This window comes from Micromys minutus (assembly GCF_963924665.1).
Source record: "Micromys minutus genome assembly, chromosome: 9".
In the NCBI taxonomy this organism is placed as follows: Eukaryota; Metazoa; Chordata; class Mammalia; order Rodentia; family Muridae; genus Micromys; species Micromys minutus.
This window is the reverse complement of record NC_137978.1, coordinates 46,633,538-46,651,113: the sequence shown is the minus strand read 5'-3', so window position 1 is coordinate 46,651,113 and position 17,576 is coordinate 46,633,538. Positions and strand designations below refer to the sequence as shown.

General features: G+C 42.2%; 1 protein-coding gene across 4 annotated transcripts in view; it reads left to right on the top strand.

Annotated features, from left to right (window-relative positions):
• The window catches only part of PHACTR4 (phosphatase and actin regulator 4), a 67,088-nt gene that overhangs the window by 4,587 nt on the left and 44,925 nt on the right, over nucleotides 1-17,576 (top strand). For 2 of the 4 annotated variants that reach the window (XM_080920651.1, XM_080920652.1), the window contains exon 2: nucleotides 6,033-6,086. In XM_080920651.1, coding sequence (XP_080776777.1) covers nucleotides 6,071-6,086 — 16 coding nt within the window. In that variant the 5' untranslated portion in view covers nucleotides 6,033-6,070. Of the gene's footprint in view, nucleotides 1-6,032; nucleotides 6,087-16,319; nucleotides 16,461-17,576 lie in introns of those variants that run through there. The other 2 variants (XM_080920653.1, XM_080920650.1) reach the window with 1 other exon arrangement.

The window sequence follows — 17,576 nt, the reverse complement described above, 5'->3', positions numbered from 1 at the left end:
GAAGGAGAGAACCAACTCTTGCATGCTGACTTCGACATGCATGCTGTGGCGCACACATGTGCACACATACACACACACACACACACACACACAATAAATAAACACTCTGGAGTTGGAGAGATCACCCAGCAGTTGAGAGCACTGTGTATTTGCAGTGGATCTAGGTTTCCTTCCTAGCACCCACATCATATAACCATTGTAAGTCCAGGGATCAGTTGTCCTCTTCTAGCCTCTAAGGGCCACAGGCTCACATGTGGTGCATGTACATACATATAGGCAAACACATACACATAATTTTTCAAATGAAAATAAGATTTAGAGTTGGGCAGTAGTGGCACATGCCCTTAATCCCTGCACTTGGGGTAGAGCATGGTTGGTTTCTGAGTTTAAAGCCAGCCTATTATACAGAATGAGTTCTGGGACAGCCAGAGCTACACAGAGAAACCCTGTCTTGAAAAACCAAAAGAGAAAAAAAATTAATAAAAAATAAATTTATAAAATTTGGATGAGGACTAAATAATTATATTGTTTTGTTTGAGGCTGGGGTCACACTTGATAGCATGACCCTTCTTGGCCTGGAACTCACTGGCCTTGAAATTGCAATAATTCTCCTGAATTTTGGGATTAAAGGCACGTACCAATATGTCTAGCTTAATATTCTGTTTTGGGCTAGGCACTGGTTTTGGGCTTACATCTTTAATATCAGCACTCAGGAGGCAGAGGTTGATGGATCTCTGAATTTGAGGCAACCTGGTTTACAGAGTGAGTTCCAGGATAACCAGGGCTACACAGAGAAACCCTATCTGGGGAAAAAAGATTTGTGTTTTGGTAAACAGTACAGGAAGCAGTATAGATGGTGTTTTTTCCAGTATGGTCTTAGAGTAAGAACTCAGGCACCTGTCACTCTCCCGGTTCTTGTCTTACTCTTCCTCCACCACCTTCTTATAAGGTATGTGTGTTCACACGGATACATGACTACATGTGGAGGCCAGAGGCCAACCTTGGATATCCTTCCTCAGATGCACACAGTGTTTGAGACCGGGTCTCCTATTGGCCTGGAACTTTCCAAGTAGGTCAGGCTGCCTGTCCAACAAACCTTGGGAATCTTCCTGTTCTAGCCTTTATTTTATTTATTCATTTATTTTTAAGCCAACTTGTCTTCTAGTGGTCAGACTTAGATCATCATGGGTGCAAGACAGCACTTTCCAGATAGAACTCTCTCCCAAGCTCTAAGGTTATTCTAGGTAGAGGGAGTAGTTTTGAACATGGAATGGAATGGAGTGTAAACATGTTTAGCTGTGTGTCTAGGAGAGAGAGTGGTCTGGAATGCTGAGAGTATGTAACACTTAGGTTTTCACACTCTGATTCTGATAACCTCTCCAGACAGCCTAAACAAAGCAGCAGTGTCCACCCTCCATGACTGGACACAGCAAGCATGCACTTGGATTGCTAGTCCCCGAGACTCCTGTCCTGGTGTGGTGGCTCCCACCTGTAACCCCAGCACCCAGGGGGCTAGCTGAGGTGTGCAGTGAGTTTGGGCCACACTAGGCACAAAGGTCTAGGCCAGTCTGAACTACAGAGTAAGGCCAGGGTTTGAAAACAAACAAACAAAAATTAAGTAATTAATTAGACATGACCCCTTTCTTGTGCTGTTAGAGCAAATCCTGTGAAATGTGTTTTCTACTGAGCTGCATTCATAGATAGCTTTTTTATTCTTTAGATTTAGTAGTATTAAATCTTTTAACAGCTAGGATTCCTTTACTTAGCTTTTTTTTTCCTTTTCTCCCCCCTCCCCCCGCCTTTTTTTTAAAGACAGTTTTACCATGTACCCTGGGGCTGGCCTAGAACTTGCTATGTAGGGCCAGGCTAGTCTCTTAACTCACAGAAGTTGGACTGCCTCTACTTCCTGACTGTTGGGATTAAAGAACTACCCTGGACCAATTCAGCTTTTTTTAAAGATTTATTTATTTATTATATATAAGTACACTGTAGCTGTTGTCAGACACACCAGAAGAGGGCATCAGATCTCATTACAGATGGTTGTGAGCCAACGTGTGGTTGCTGGGAATTGAACTCAGGACCTCTGGAAGAGCAGCCAGTGCTCTTAACCACTGAGCCATCTCTCCAGTCCCCAATTCAACTTTTTTGGACTGCTTTTTCCTGCCTAATTACAAACCATCCATTTCTATTTATTTGTTGGCTCTTTTGCTTTTTAGACCCTTTTTTCTTTGGCTTTGCACACAAACACATTACATACACACAGGGATATATGTATTGGTCATTTAAAGGAATATGATCTGGCAGCCTTGAAATAAACTTCCTTGTTGTGGGTTTCTTTTGGTCTTGCTTTGGTGGCTCTCTTGGATTAAACCTGTGAAGTGTGTGTTCTTTGTTCTATGTACCAACTGCAGTCTGCACTTGTTTGGCTTAGTGGTTAAGTAATGATTAGACAGAGTTTCCTAAGTGCTGTGAACTAGTAAGTTTTTCACCTTTTGCTGAGGACTTCTGGTGAGAACCTTACTGCCCATGACATGGCAGTGGCAGGGGGCACACACGGGAGGGAAAAAGGTCAGGCTCAGGTCTTTACAACAGTTTGTCCTCTCATAAACTTAACAGTTCCCTCAAAGTACCTAAGTGTTCTCTCTCCATTAGGCCTATCTCTTAAAGGTTCCATTTTCCAATACCAGCACCCAGGGGACAAGGTTCTTACCACATCTAAGCCACAGCAGGCATCAGCTAGATATCTTGATTCCATACACTAACATCTTGTTCTTTCCCATTCCAGGCCTTTCTGTTGCTATACCACAGCACACATAGGATAGTATACCACAGCACACATATATGGTATACCACAGCACACATAATATCATATACCACAGCACACATAGGATAGTATACCACAGCACACATATATGGTATACCACAGCACACATAATATCATATACCACAGCACACATAGGATAGTATACCACAGCACACATATATGGTATACCACAGCACACATAATATCATATACCACAGCACACATATATGGTATACCACAGCACACATATATGGTATACCACAGCACACATAATATCATATACCACAGCACACATATATGGTATACCACAGCACACATAGGATAGTATACCACAGCACACATATATGGTATACCACAGCACACATAGGATCGATCATATACCACAGCACACATATATGGTATACCACAGCACACATATATAGTATACCACAGCACACATTGGATCATATACAACAGCACACATAGGATAGTATACCACAGCACACATATATAGTATACCACAGCACACATTGGATCGATCATATACCACAGCACACATAGGATAGTATACCACAGCACACATATATGGTATACCACAGCACACATAATATCATATACCACAGCACACATAGGATAGTATACCACAGCACACATATATGGTATACCACAGCACACATATATAATATACCACAGCACACATAGGATCATATGCCACAGCACACATATATGGTATACCACAGCACACATATATAGTATACCACAGCACACATATATAGTATACCACAGCACACATTGGATCGATCATATACCACAGCACACATAGGATAGTATACCACAGCACACATATATAGTATACCACAGCACACATAGGATCATATACAACAGCACACATAGGATAGTATACCACAGCACACATATATGGTATACCACAGCACACATTGGATCGATCATATACCACAGCACACATATATGGTATACCACAGCACACATATATAGTATACCACAGCACACATAGGATCATATACAACAGCACACATAGGATAGTATATCACAGCACACATATATGGTATACCACAGCACACATAGGATCATATACCTTCTATGGTGAACTAACTACCTCTGGAGCTGGGCTACTCTGATGATTGGTTCTTAGGCTGGTCCTCAGCTTTCTGCCATCTTGCTGCAAGAGAGATGAACTCTGGAGGTTACCAAGGATACTTTGAGGCTTTTCTGTCTACCTGTCAGATGACAGTCAATCTCTCTCACCTGTTAGTTTTCATTTTCTGTCTCAGCAGTTGAGCTTGGCAGTCATTTCTCAATGCCAGTCTCATCGTAGCTGCTGTTTTCTTGTCTTCCAGTGTCTGCTACATCTAGTCAAGTAGTACATTTCCTTCCCATAGCACTGCCTGCTACTGCTGAAACTTAAGAACCAGCAGTGCCTTGTGCCAGAGGAAATCTGTGCTGTAAGTTTGACCCTGTATCTATCCTGCCTAGTAGTCTACTCTAAAACCCCACCTTAATCCCTGTTCTCTCTGCTCATAATTGACTCTGGTTAGAGTTTGCATTCACTCTGTTGATTAGGGGAAGTGCTTAGGACAAACCATAGAGTGATTGCCTAGGAAACTGGCCTGGGAACAACGCTAGATGAGGCAGATTTGACCCTTGAGAAGTTGAGTGGATATTTATATTCAGTCATAATTCTTAGTTTGACATAGTGTTGGAGACCTTTAATACCAGTACTCAAGAGATAGTGACAGGGGCATCTCCATAAACTGGCAAGCCAGCTACAAAGTAAAACCCTGTCTCAAAAAACAACAGCAAGAAGTTTTTGAAAAACTTTTCTGGGGCTGGAGAGATGGCTCAGTGGTTAAGATCACTGACTGCTCTTCTAGAGGTCCCGAGTTCAATTCCCAGCAACCACATGGTGGCTCACAACCATCTGTAATGGGATCTGATGTCCTCCTCTGGTGTGTCTGGAAGACAGAGTACTCATACATAAAATAAATAAATCTTTAAAAAGCTAAACAAAAGAAAACATTTTTCTGTTTTATTTTCATATGTGAGTGACCTCAATTTAGATTCTTGCACCTAAAAAGACAATTTCTTTCATAAAATTACTTTCTCCCTGAGATGTCCTCCTCCTTTCTTCTCAAATGTTTATGTAAGTTGTTTCATTATGTAGCTCTGGCTGTCTGGAACTCAGTTTGTAGATCAGGCTGGCCTCAAACTCAAGAGGTTCCACCCTGCAGGTTTGTTTTTGATTAACACAAAACTTTGCCCTTTTCTTTACATACCATTGGATGCAAGATGGAGATTCAGTATGTTTTAGGAGACTGAGGACAATGTATTTCAAATGAAGAGTAGTGAGGTCTTATCTCAAACAGCAGGAAACACGAGAAAGAAAACTAGACTTGATATTTCCTGATATTTTAGTTTGTTGTGTGTGTGTCCCAGTAATACCCCTTAAAACTCCCAGAAGGCAGTGTTCTTTTTAGAAATATTTATTCATTCTGTGTGTCTCTGTGTGTCAGTGCGGGAGTGTGGGCTCGCATGCATGACACAGTGTTCGTGTGAGAGTTTGAGAACAATCCGAGGTAGTTTTTTGGTTTTGTTCATAAGAATTATTTATTTTTTGCATGAGTACATTGTCACTGTCTTCAGACACACTAGAAGAGGGCATCAGATCCCATTACAGATGGTTGTGAGCCACCATGTGGTTGCTGGGAATTGAACTCAGGAAGAGCAGCCAGTGCTCTTAACCACTGAGTCTTCTCTCTCCAGCCCCAAGACAGGGTTTCTCTGTGTAGCCCTGGCTATCCTTGAACTCAGAGATTTTCCTGCCTTTTCTTCTTGAGTGCTGGCATTAAAGACATTAGCTGCTACCTCCTGGCCTTCTACCTTGTTTCTGCTGGGCTACATACCCTAGGTTAGCTGGCCCAGGAGTGCTCAGGTGAACGTCTTGTCACTCCCCCATTTCACCTTAGGAATGCAGAGGTTATAGCTGCATGCCACCGCATCTTGCATTTTCCGAGGGTTCCAGGGATGGAGACGAGGTCGTCAGGCTTGTAAAGTAGATGCTTTCGTTTGCTGAGTCTCACCACACTCCAGTTACAGTGTTCTATTTAATAAGTCATTTATTTCAATAAATCTTAGATACTTATTTAAGTGTTAGTGAGTTGTTGTTTTAAAAAAACTTGAAAAATGGTAAATTTGATGTTTTCAGTACTGTGTTTACCTTTTCTCTTTTCAGAAACTATTCCTCCTCTCCCTACACTGGTTAATAGTGCCATGGAAGATCCACTTGGTGAGTGTGGCCTGTACTTTTATTGATGCTTGTGCTTTGTCCTTACCTGTTACAGCTTTGAGTGCATTATCTCATGCTCAGGATGCTGATGTAGAGCAGTGCCTGTCAGACTTTCTGCTCTCAGCATCTGTTCATACTCTAGTCTGTTAGCTTTTGTTGTTTGTTTTATTTTTTTAGTTTTTGCTATTGAGACAGGATCTCTCTACCAAGTCCTGGCTGTCCTGGAGCTTATGTAGACTAGTCTGCCTTGAACTCACAGAGATCCTCCTGCCTCTGCAACCACCCCCAGAACTAGGGTTTTGGTGTTCTTGTTTGTTTGTTTAACTTATTTAACTTTATTTTATATGCATTAGTGTGAGGGCATCAGATCCTCTAGAACTGGAGTTACAGACAGTTGTGAGCTACTGTGTAGTTGCTGGGAATTGAACTTGGGTTCTCTGGAAGAACAGCCAATGCTCTTTACCACTGAGCCATCTTTCCAGCCTCATTTGTTTTTCTTTTTTTTTTCTTTCTTTTTTTTTTTTTTTTTTTGAGACAGAATCTTGTAGCTCCAGCTGGCCTGGAACTCACTATGTAGACCAGGTTGATTTTGAACTTTTAGAGATCCCTCTGCCGTTGCCTCCTGAGTGCAAGACAGTGCTGGGTTCCAGTCATACTTTTAACATAAATTTAAGGGTCCTAAGGAGCTTCTGCTTTCCAGACTTTGCTATATTGCAAGTTAGATGTAAGGGACTGGAAAGTTGAGTCAGTGGTTAGGAGAGACGTACCTCATGTGCATGTGCAGGCATTGTAAAACCTTACCACATGCTATATCCCCAGGCCTTAGAAAATGTATTTCAGATATTTATTTATTTTCTTCTGTCTTGTTCTCTTGCCATTGATGTGACTGAGGCTGAACTTTCTGACCTTGCGGGAAAAATCAGGAAGTTCAGGTTACATTTTTAACCTTAACTGAGATGATACTTATTTGTTTATTTGTCTGGTTTTAATGACCCTAGGTGGTTGAGCATATTGGAGGTTTCACAGTAGTGAGCTCATTGGGAGATCTTTAGTTTGAACACTAGAGGGCAGTCAGCACCTTGTTAATAAACCTAGTTTTGTCAAGTTATTCTTGAAATTATTTTCAGGATTGGGGAGATTGAACTTATTTTCATAGCACAGTGACTGTTCCTAAAGATGGTGTCAGTATAAAGCTGCAGACAGTGAGATGTGACCGGACACTGGGATATGCATACAGGAGGCCATCCTCCTGGGTTACAAGACAATGCCTACATTATGTGAGATCTTTTCAAAGAACAGGGAAGGAAGAAAGGAAAAAAGAAAGGAAGGAAAGCACAAGGAGATAAGTGAGGCCAGAGTAGCCATGGGCTGGACAGTGCGTGCAACACTAAAGATTTCTACTGCAGCTGGGTTTGGACATCCTAATCTCAGATCTGTAATGAGACTGCAGGAATGGCTCAGGTTAAGAGCACTGGATGCTTACAGAGCACCTGGGTTTGAGTCCCAGTGACCCAACCCTCTGCAATTTCAGTTCCAGGGGCTCTAGTGCCCTCTTCTGGCATCTGAGGACACTGTATGCATTGTACATAGACACACAGAAAAGGATTCATAGACATAAAATAGAATCTGAGATTTTACAAAGTCTGAAACTCTTTGAGCGATAATAAAATTGGAAAGTTGTGCCTGCCTGAGTGAGAGTGTGTGGGACCTGGTGCTAGAAATCCCACACCGCTCTCTTGCTGTAGTTAGGGTAGCCTCTGCCATCTCCGACGCTGGGTCCAGCTGGTGTGTGCAAGCTCAGGCAAGCAGGGAGGAGACCCAAGCTCAGCTGCTGCTTCGCTGCTGGGTCTGGGAGACCAGTGCTCAGCTGCTGGGCTCGGCAGGGGTATGTTTCTGCCACCGCCATGGGACGCTAGGCAAAGCTGAACTGAGCCAGTGAAAGGCTTCAGCAAGGATGCAAGAAGCTTCGGGAGAGAAAAATCTCTTCCCAATAGGAGGTGTTATCAGCTCTTTACAACAAAGGATCTCAAGCAGAGGAATGATTTTTACATGTGTCTCTTTACTTTTTACCCAAGCTCCCCTATAAATATAGTTTTGAAATAGTTTGGAGTCTGACTACCAGTACTTCCTATTGGCTTGGCCTGAGGGCTTAGGAAGACCTTGTCTACATATGTGGGGACAGTTCTGCTTTTGCCTGTAGCTTCTGCCTAGCTTATGTGAACTGCGGTCACATCTGCCTGCGAGGGCAGGATTTGAGGTGTGGCCAGTGCCCAAAGGGGCAGTGTGGTGCCTATGGTAAGAATTCCTGATTTATGGCAGTCCAGGAAACTACCTGCCTGCTGTTCCCTTGGCTTCCACTGTCTCAGCTGAGAATCAGGGTTCCCATTAGAACTCAGGACAGGCCTGAGTTCCTGTCCAACCCAGCAGGGTGGCCTGAATCCCACAAGAGTTGGGTCACATCTGAGAACAAATATAAGAACGTTGTATAAAATTTCCTTTGCCTGTACTTTGTATATGACATGTAAATGAATTTCACATTTAATTTGTGGAGTTTTTCATATTTAATTTTTTTGTGTGTATATATGTTCAGCACAGCAGTGTAGAGGTCAGAGGACAACTTTCAAGAGTCTCCTTCTACCATGTGGAGTCTGGGGATCAAACTTTGGTAGTCAGGCTTGGCAGCAAGTATCTTTACCAACTGAGCCATTTAGAGTCAACTCCCTCTACCCAGTTTTCGGACAGGATCTCACTATGTATACTGGGGATGGCTTGGAATTCACTATGCAGACGAGAATGGCCAAGAATACCACTCTGCTTGGTTTGATGGTCCTTTTCAAGTATTTTTAGACAGGATTTCATGCAACCCAGTTTGGCTGGCCTTATAAAGTGAATTCAAATGAGTTTAAGGACTACAGGTGTGTGCCACAACTGGTTTATGCAATGTTGGGGTTTGAGCCCAATTCTTGTGCATGCTAGGCAGGTACTACCTGAACTGAGCTATGTCCTCTTTAGCCTTCCCCCTCTACCCCCATTCCCAGACATGATTTCTTTGTGTAGCCCTCACTGTCCTAGAACTTGCTTTGTAGACCAGGCTGGCCTTGAACTCAGAGTCCAATTTCCTCTGTCTTCTGAGTGTTGGGACAAAACATGTGCGTTATCACCTTCTGGCTGGGAATACCTATTTTTAAAAATTATTTTAAGTATGTGAGTATTTTGCCTATTATATATATGTGTGTGTGTATATATATGTATACATATATATATATATACATATGCTATACAGCATGTGTGTGCCTGGACTGGAGTTACAGATGGTTGTGAGCCACCATGTGGGTGCTGAGAATTGAATCCTAGTCTTTTGCAAGAACACGTACTCTTAACCAACTCTCCTGTTATACCTATTTTAAAAAATTATTTATTTAATGTGTATGAGTACTCTGTAGCTGTCTTCAGACACATCAGAAGAGGGCATCAGATCCCATTACAGATGGTTGTGAACCACCATGTGGGTGCTGGGAATTGAACTCAGGACCTCTGGAAGAGCAGTCAGTGCTCTTAACTGCTGAGCCATCTCTTTGGCCCTACCTGTTTTTATTTAATTAAAATTGTATCATTTAAAAAATGTAAGAAGCCATTTGTTAGTGTAGTGAGCGATTTATTTGCCAAACAAATAAGGTCAGTTTTCTTCTAGCCTGGTTTATTTGGTATGGAAGACTAAGGTTATTAGAGAATAACATGGGATGCCCTTGAAGGATGAGAGTGACAGTGGCCCAAGGGTCTATTTTATCTATTATGTCTAATTTTGTGTTTTTGAGACTAGCTTTCTCTGGGCTGTCCCGGAACTCACCATGTCCACCAGGGTGGCCTAAATTTTTAATAATTTCAGATTTGTATAAATTATTTAAAATAACTTTATTATTTTATTATTATTGTGAGGAGCTGTGCTGAAGGGTGTCAGCATTAGGAAAGGTGAGAGCCACTGCTCTATCTGATCAAGGGTCTTTATTAAGTGGCCATGCTCTGAGCTGGTGTGTCTTGTCTCAAAGCTGATAGGAAAATTTTATGATGTTATTTTAACACTGGAAGCTAAAAGTATGTCAGCAATACAGCCCTTCCCTTCTATTTAAAAGCAGGAGGAAGCATGAACTTTAGTTAGTTGCAGTCCTTCAGGCGTAGGAGATGAATTCCTCTAAGATTAAATGAAGCTAAAAGTAATGTTAGTCATTTTTCTCTTGTAGTGTTTGGTGTTTTCCTTAACGCTCTAAGCATATTGCATGCCTGCTTGCTGGTTCACACCTATAATCCCAGCATTCTGGAATCTGAGGCAAGAGGATTACCACTAGTTTGATGCTAGCTTGAAATAAATAATTGGTTCCAGTATAGCCTGGGCTACAGATTCATATTTTATATCAAAAAGCAGAATAGATGGGTAGGTGGTTGGATGGATAGTTGAATGGATGGATAGACAGTCAGGCAGACAGACAGACTTGGGGGATGGTTCAGTTGGTAAAGCATTCCTAGAACATACTTGAAAATGTACTGATTTGGTTCAATTTTTTTTTTCTTTTACAAAAAGCTTTCTCTAAATTCTGGGTTTAACAGGATGTGTGCAGTGCTTTAGAGTTCAGTATCTCTCTGTGTGTATTTAGGACAATAATCTCAAACCTGGTTCTGGTTCTGAACCTTTCTATGTAGCCCAGGAAGGCCCTGAACTTTCAATCCTACCAGTGCTGAGATTACATACCCTGCTCACACTGGCTACAACCAACTATTTTTCTGTGCTGGAAATCCAACCCATGCGCTGTGTATGCTGGGCAAGTGCTCTACCATGACACTGTTAACTCAAGCTCTGCCCCTTCTAATCCATTTGATAATGTCTCCCAAGTTTTAGGATTATAGACGTGTGCCACTTCCGCCAACAGTGACCTCTAGAATATAAGTATACAGCCCAGGTAGCCCATAATATACTATACAGTATATAGTAGTCTTGGATCCAGACACATGCAAGCCTCAGGCATGAGAATCAAGCATTCAGAGAACCTGACCTTGTGCCGAATTTTCACAACTCTCCCACATCTACCCTCCTCATCTTTAGTGCTGGTGCCCCTTGGAGCTCCGAGCTATGATACATTTCTCCTGCTCTAACTCACTCAGCCATACGCTGTTCTCTCCATCTTTTCTAGTCTTCAACCTCCAGTGCACGTTCCTTTCTTGAACCTTCTCCAGAAGAGAGCATCAGATTCTGTTACAGATGGTTGTGAGCCACCATGTAGTTGCTGGGAATTGAACTCAGGACCTCTGGAAGAACAGTCAGTGCTCTTCACCGCTGAGCCATCTCTCCAGCCCAAAAGAGATTTGTTTTTAATGGTAATTGCTCTTGTGACCAAAGGAGCACCTTAGGGGAAGAAGGATTGGTTTTGTTGACAGTTTCAATGGAGGATGCCCTGGTGAGCAAGATGTGCCTTTACCTGCTAAGCCACCTCACCAGTCTTTCTGCTTTCTCTTTAATCCAAGACCATGCATAGTATGAGTCTTCTCCTAAGTTAGACCTCCTTTCTAACATTTATTAATTTAGTGTATTGTGGAAATGTGCATGCCACAGCACTCATGTGACAGATAAGTGACAACTCTGTGGAGTTGGTTCTTTTCTACACCTTTATGAGATTCCAGAGGTGAAACTCTGGTCCCCAGGCTTACATAGCAAACCATGTACCTGCCAGCCTTAGTTAAACCATTCTGGAGATACCCTCTAAGTAAAACCTGATGTGGGTTTCCATGGTGATTCTCTGTCCAGTCAACTTCACAGTGATGATTAAATACCACGTGGCTCCTCCTTAGATTTTAGGTAGGTAGTACCTTTCAGTTCTTGGTGCCTAAGCTGGGGAACAGGGAATATGAGTATAGTGCTTAATGGTTATTGGATTCTGTTTATTTTCTATTTATTTATTTTGATTTTTCAAGACAGGGTTTCTCTGTGTAGCCCTGGCTATCTTGGAATTATCTATATAGACTGGGCTAGCCTCAAACTCAAATCAATCTGTCTGCCTCTTCCTCCTGAATACTGGGATTAAAGATGTGTGCCCACTGGCTATTTATTTGATATACTTTTGAGATAGAGTCTCACTCTGTGGCTTACAATTGACTCAGAATCAGATCAATCCTCTGGCCTCAGCCTCCACACTTCTGAGACTGACAGGCATAAGTCACTACCCTTGTGGGATCATGCTTCATTTAAGGATTCTTCATGAAAAGAAATAGCTCTTAGGTTGCAGTGACAATCACCAAGCTTGTTTCTCAGAAGGTTCTGTTTTTTGGGCTTCATGTTTATCCACAGCACCTATAAAGCTTTTCAGAAAAGTCAAAATAGAACTATACTGGCTGCTTCAGCTAGGCAGATAAGCATAGGTGTGTGTTGTCTGAACTTTTCTCTGATCTCACTAGACTGTTTTAGTTTTCCTAAAGCATGTATACATTTGGTTTTGCTTTTAAAATGAAACTCAGAAGCAAAGGTGTGTGTAATGTAAAACATAATTTTCTCTTTGATTTTAAAAGTTCTATGGAAAATTTTAATTGTATAACCAACCCCCCCATACTTCCTTAGTTCTGAAAAAATGAAAGTTTTGAGGGGAGGGCTATTTTATACATGAAATCAGTAAAGTACTTTTGAAATACTAGCTGGAGTGAGTTTGATAGAAACATTTATATAGTCATCCTTAGTTATTTTGTAGGAATTATTGTTGACTCACTGTGGTACCAGGTGTTCATTACTCAGACTTTTTATTTAGGAGAGGATAAAGGCTGGATTCTTCTGCACTTGAGCCGGAAAGGAATGCCCCTTAACCTGAATCCTTGCTAGACCTTCCTGAATAGCTTTTTCAGGTGCCTTGGCTATTCTTAAACAGTTACTGTACCCACAGATACGTGACTGAGGGCCGATTCTGCACAGATTTCCTGTCTCTTTTATTTGGAGACAGTTTGTGAGCCAGTTGAATCGTAAAGCGTTATGAAAGAAAGAGAAGGAAGATGGAGCAGCCATAGTTAATTGTCATCCCTTTGAGTCAGCAGCAGTGACTGCTACTGTTAGGAAACATTCAACACATTGCAAAACCATGCAGTGGGCCCTCCATTCTGTCCACCTGGTTTCTTTACATCACTGACATCTCTGGATTCCTTAATAGAGTTCAGTTGACTCTTCCATGTGATTTTTATAAGGCTTTTTTTTTCTCATTAAAAGACTAAGGCTCCTCCTCCTCCTCCTCCCCCTCCCCCTCCTCCCTCCTCCTCCCCCCCCCTTTTTTTTTTAATGTATTCAAGAATACTAAAGCCACACCAGAAGAGGGCATTGGATCCCACTACAGATGGTTGTGAGCCACCATGTGGTTGCTGGGAATTGAACTCAGGACCTCTAGAAGAGCAGCCAGTGCTTTTAACCGATGAGCCATCCTTATAGCTCCTAAAGTGAGTTTCTTAGCAGCTCTCATAATCATTTGGAATTATAGAATACTTTGTGGTCGTAGCAGTTTTTTCTTGCCTCCACTGCTCATGCTCTTTGCCCTGATGATCTCTGAGAGAGGGTCTTATTTTATTACCCTGGCTCATTCCTCTTGCCTCAGCACCCGGAATGCTGGGGTCACAGGCAGGTACATTGTCTTTTGCTCCTAAATTTCATAAGCAAAGCTTCAGGCCAGATTAATTTTGTTTCTTGGTGGAGCCATAGTTGAGTGCTTACCTAGCTTGCATAAGGTATGCTTGGGGGCAGGAGACTTGGGTTGTTGAAGACTTGCTGAATGTACACTGCACTGGGCTATGTACATCAGGCCTTGGTAGGTAGTTTAAGGACAGTGCGTCATGGTCCCTCCCTACCCATAAAGAGCTTCTAGACTACTAGGGAATTGTAAAGACTATTGCAGTTCAGGGTGGTGTCCACTAAGACTGTTGCCTAGTTCAGTGGTTCTCAACCTGTGGGTCATGCCCCTTTGGGTATCAAATGACCCTTTTACCAGGGGTCACCTATGATTACAGATATCAAGTAGCAATGAAAGTAATTTTATGGCTAGGTTGGGGTCATCACAACATGAAGAACTGTATGTATTTAATGCTCATAGCATTAGAAAGGTTGAGAACCATTGGCTTAGTCCATTCTTTTTGTTTGATTGTTTGGTTTCAGTGTTTTGAGATATTTTATTATGTAGCTCAGGTTAGTCTGGAACTTGAACTTTCTGCTTTTGCCTCTCTAAGTGCTAGTTTGTGCTACAGTTGTGGAAGATAATGTTTTTTGTCTTTCAGATAATGTTTCTTAATATTTGTTCCTTTTTTTTACCCATTATGCCTTCTCTGATTTCCTCTAGACACTGCTCCCCCATCCCCTATGTGCTGGTCATATTCTGTGATAGCTCCTATTACTATAAGCACCTAGGGAAAAACCTTGTTTTGGGTGCCAACACAGTTCTAGGCAATTCTATTTTCGTGGTTAAGGAAAGACTTCAGCTGAGGAAGCAGGATTTAGGCAGTTCTTAAAGGATGGGTAAATCCTCTCCACCTGGATTTGAGAAAGAAATTTCAGTCTAAAGGAACAGTTTACACAAATGAAAACATGCCGAAGAGTTGGCACATGACTAGGAAGGCCTCTACCACAGCGTGAGATGGTCGCGGACAGAGCTGCCAGCAAGTCTCCAAAGCCTGGCAGCCAGATTGTGTCATTATGCCATAGCCCTGAGCATTCCCAAGGCTTTTCCTTATTTTATGCCTTGGCATTTTAGTCTCTTTGTTGTTACCATTGAGGCTTTTTGTTGTTTGTTTCTCTATCAAAACTGATAATAAGGACTGGGGAAGTGGCTCAGTGTTTGTCAACACAGCATAGAGCATAGAAACCACTGGAGCTGCTGAAGAAGACAGACTGACATCAACCAATCTCTGCTTCCACATGAGCCGCTGCGTACATGCACACATGTACTCACACCATACACGTATACAAAGAGTTGATAATAGGGGCTAGGAGACCACTGAGATGGCTCAGCAGGTAAAGGCACTGGCCACCAAGCCTCAAAACCTGAGTTCCATCTCCAGGACCCACGGGGTAAAAGAATAATGTTTTCTGACCTCCACAGGTGTGTTCTCTCACACATATACACAAATAAAGAAATGGAATGAAAGACTTTTAAAATTGGGACTGGGAATGGAGCACAGTTGCTGGACTAGTGCCTAGTATGAACCAAGCCCCAGGCCATCCCCAGCATCGAATAGCTAAGTATAGTAGTACAAGCCTGTAATGCCAGTCTAAATTCCAGCACTTAGGAGGTAGAGACAGGAGGATCAAGGCTACATAGTTCAGCTTGAGGCCAACTTAGACTATATGAAACTGTCCTAAAGGGGGAGGGGGTAAATAATCATGTATTTTTTACTTCATAGATTCCAAAGAATTTAGTATATATATTAGATATTAGGTTTATTTTATGTGTCTTTGCTTGCATGTATATATGTGTTCCATACGCCTGGTGCCCACATAGCTCAGATTGTTGGATCACTTAGAACTGGAGTTATACATGGTGTAAGGTGCCATGTGAGCTCTGGGAATGGAACCCATATTCTCTGTAAGAGCAACAAATGTTCTCCAGCCCCAACATACACACACACAACACACACACACACACACACACACACACACACATGCACACAACACACACACACACGCACATGCACGAACACACATGAACATGAGAATGAAGACCAGATAAGTGTTCTGCAGTGTAGGTGGATGGGGAGGTAATAAATACTCAGTTCATATACAACACAAAAAATGTAGAATAATTGGATGCTTTGCAAGTAAGGCCATATCTAAAATGTGCCTTTGAAACGGACTGTTTGACTGTTACTCTGAACCCTGCTGATGGTGTGGGATGTTTTGTTGTGATTAAATGTATAGGGTCTTTACTATATTTTGGGGAAGGCTCCTCATCTTTTGTGGCTTTGAACCTGGAGGCTTCCAGCCAAGCTCAGAGTCAGGAAAAGGAGGTGTGGACTTTGGGGCTGTGCCACTGGCAGCCAGAATGTGGTTGTCTGTCTCCTCCCCTTCCGCACTGGTGCTCTACACACTTTGTACTCTGGAATGACAGGCATTCCTGTGTGAAGAGAGCTGCCGTGGAGACGTTTGTGAGAGCCACAAGGACCCAGTGGCCGGCAAAACAGAAACTTCAGCTCTCAGGCTGGTTCCTGGCATTGGCGCTGATACAGGATTGCTGGTCCCTTTCGTAGATTTATCTTTTTAAGAGAAGTTTGCTTTTGTCAGAAAGAGTTTGTTGTCGTGGGATTCATCTAAGACAATTATAATCATGGGGCAAGCTGATGTCTCCAGACCGGTAAATCCAGATGCAGTTGGTGAGTAATGGAAGACAGAAAAATAGACATCTTAGCAGGAGCGAGGCGGGCTTACAGCTGAAGTTGGTGTCTCTTGGGAAATGGAATACAAGAGTTTGGCATATTTATAAAAGTTTGTGAGAAATGAATGAAAAATTTAAAGTTGTTTTCACACAGTTAAATTCATTTATCTTTCACAGTTTGCTTTACTTGCTCTCTGAAGTTCTGTTTTAAGATTATTTTGCTAGGATGTTACCTATTGGCTTCTTTCTTGCCTTTGAGGAAAATAAAAGTTACATGAGCTGTTTCTTAGAGGTCAGAGGTATCTTACTGGTACTCTGCAAGTTCGGGTCATTGCTAAGTGTGTGATTTAGAAATAAAATTGTCAGCTTCTAAAAAACGGGACCATTTTAAAGGTTGAATTAGATATTTTAGACTTGTTACATACTTCCCAAGACTTTCTCTGTTGTACAAGTGTTTGTTCTTTATAAGACGCTTTGCTGTATAAACTTGTGAAGTGTTACTGTCGGGGGGGTGGGGGCACTGGCTCAGACTGAACAGGAACTGTGAGTATGGCTCAGAGCTGGAAGTGTGAGTGGATGAGGTCTCCCATCATCTTGGTGAGCACATTTTCCTGTCTTTGTAAGGTGTTGGAGCTGCTGCTGCTGCTGCTTAATTGTGCAAATGGTTTAAAAAAGAAGATTGAAAAAGAGTAAGCCGAAGTGTTGACGTTATCTCTGGACAATGTGCTATTTAGGGAAAACTTGTATACAGTAACTTTGATTTAGGAAGCATTAGGAAGCCTCTTGTTTCCCCACCACTAAGAAAGAAAAGGTCTAAGCTGGCCCTGGTGGCACACACCTTTAATCCAAGGAGGCAGGTGCAGGTGGATCTCTACTTTTAGGCTAGCCTGGTCTACATAGTGAGTTCCAGGCTAGACAAGGCTACATAATGAGACCCTGTCTCAAAAAAAGCCCAGCGAGTAAGGTGAAAAGCTATGGTAACTAAAGAAACACATACAGGGTTGAGAAGCAGGGAATGCCTCAGATGTGCCAGATGATTTATTGCAGTTTAGTTTCTGATTTCTCAGGGAAAGTGTTTTTCAGGTATTTCTGAAACTGAGCACATGACAGAGTG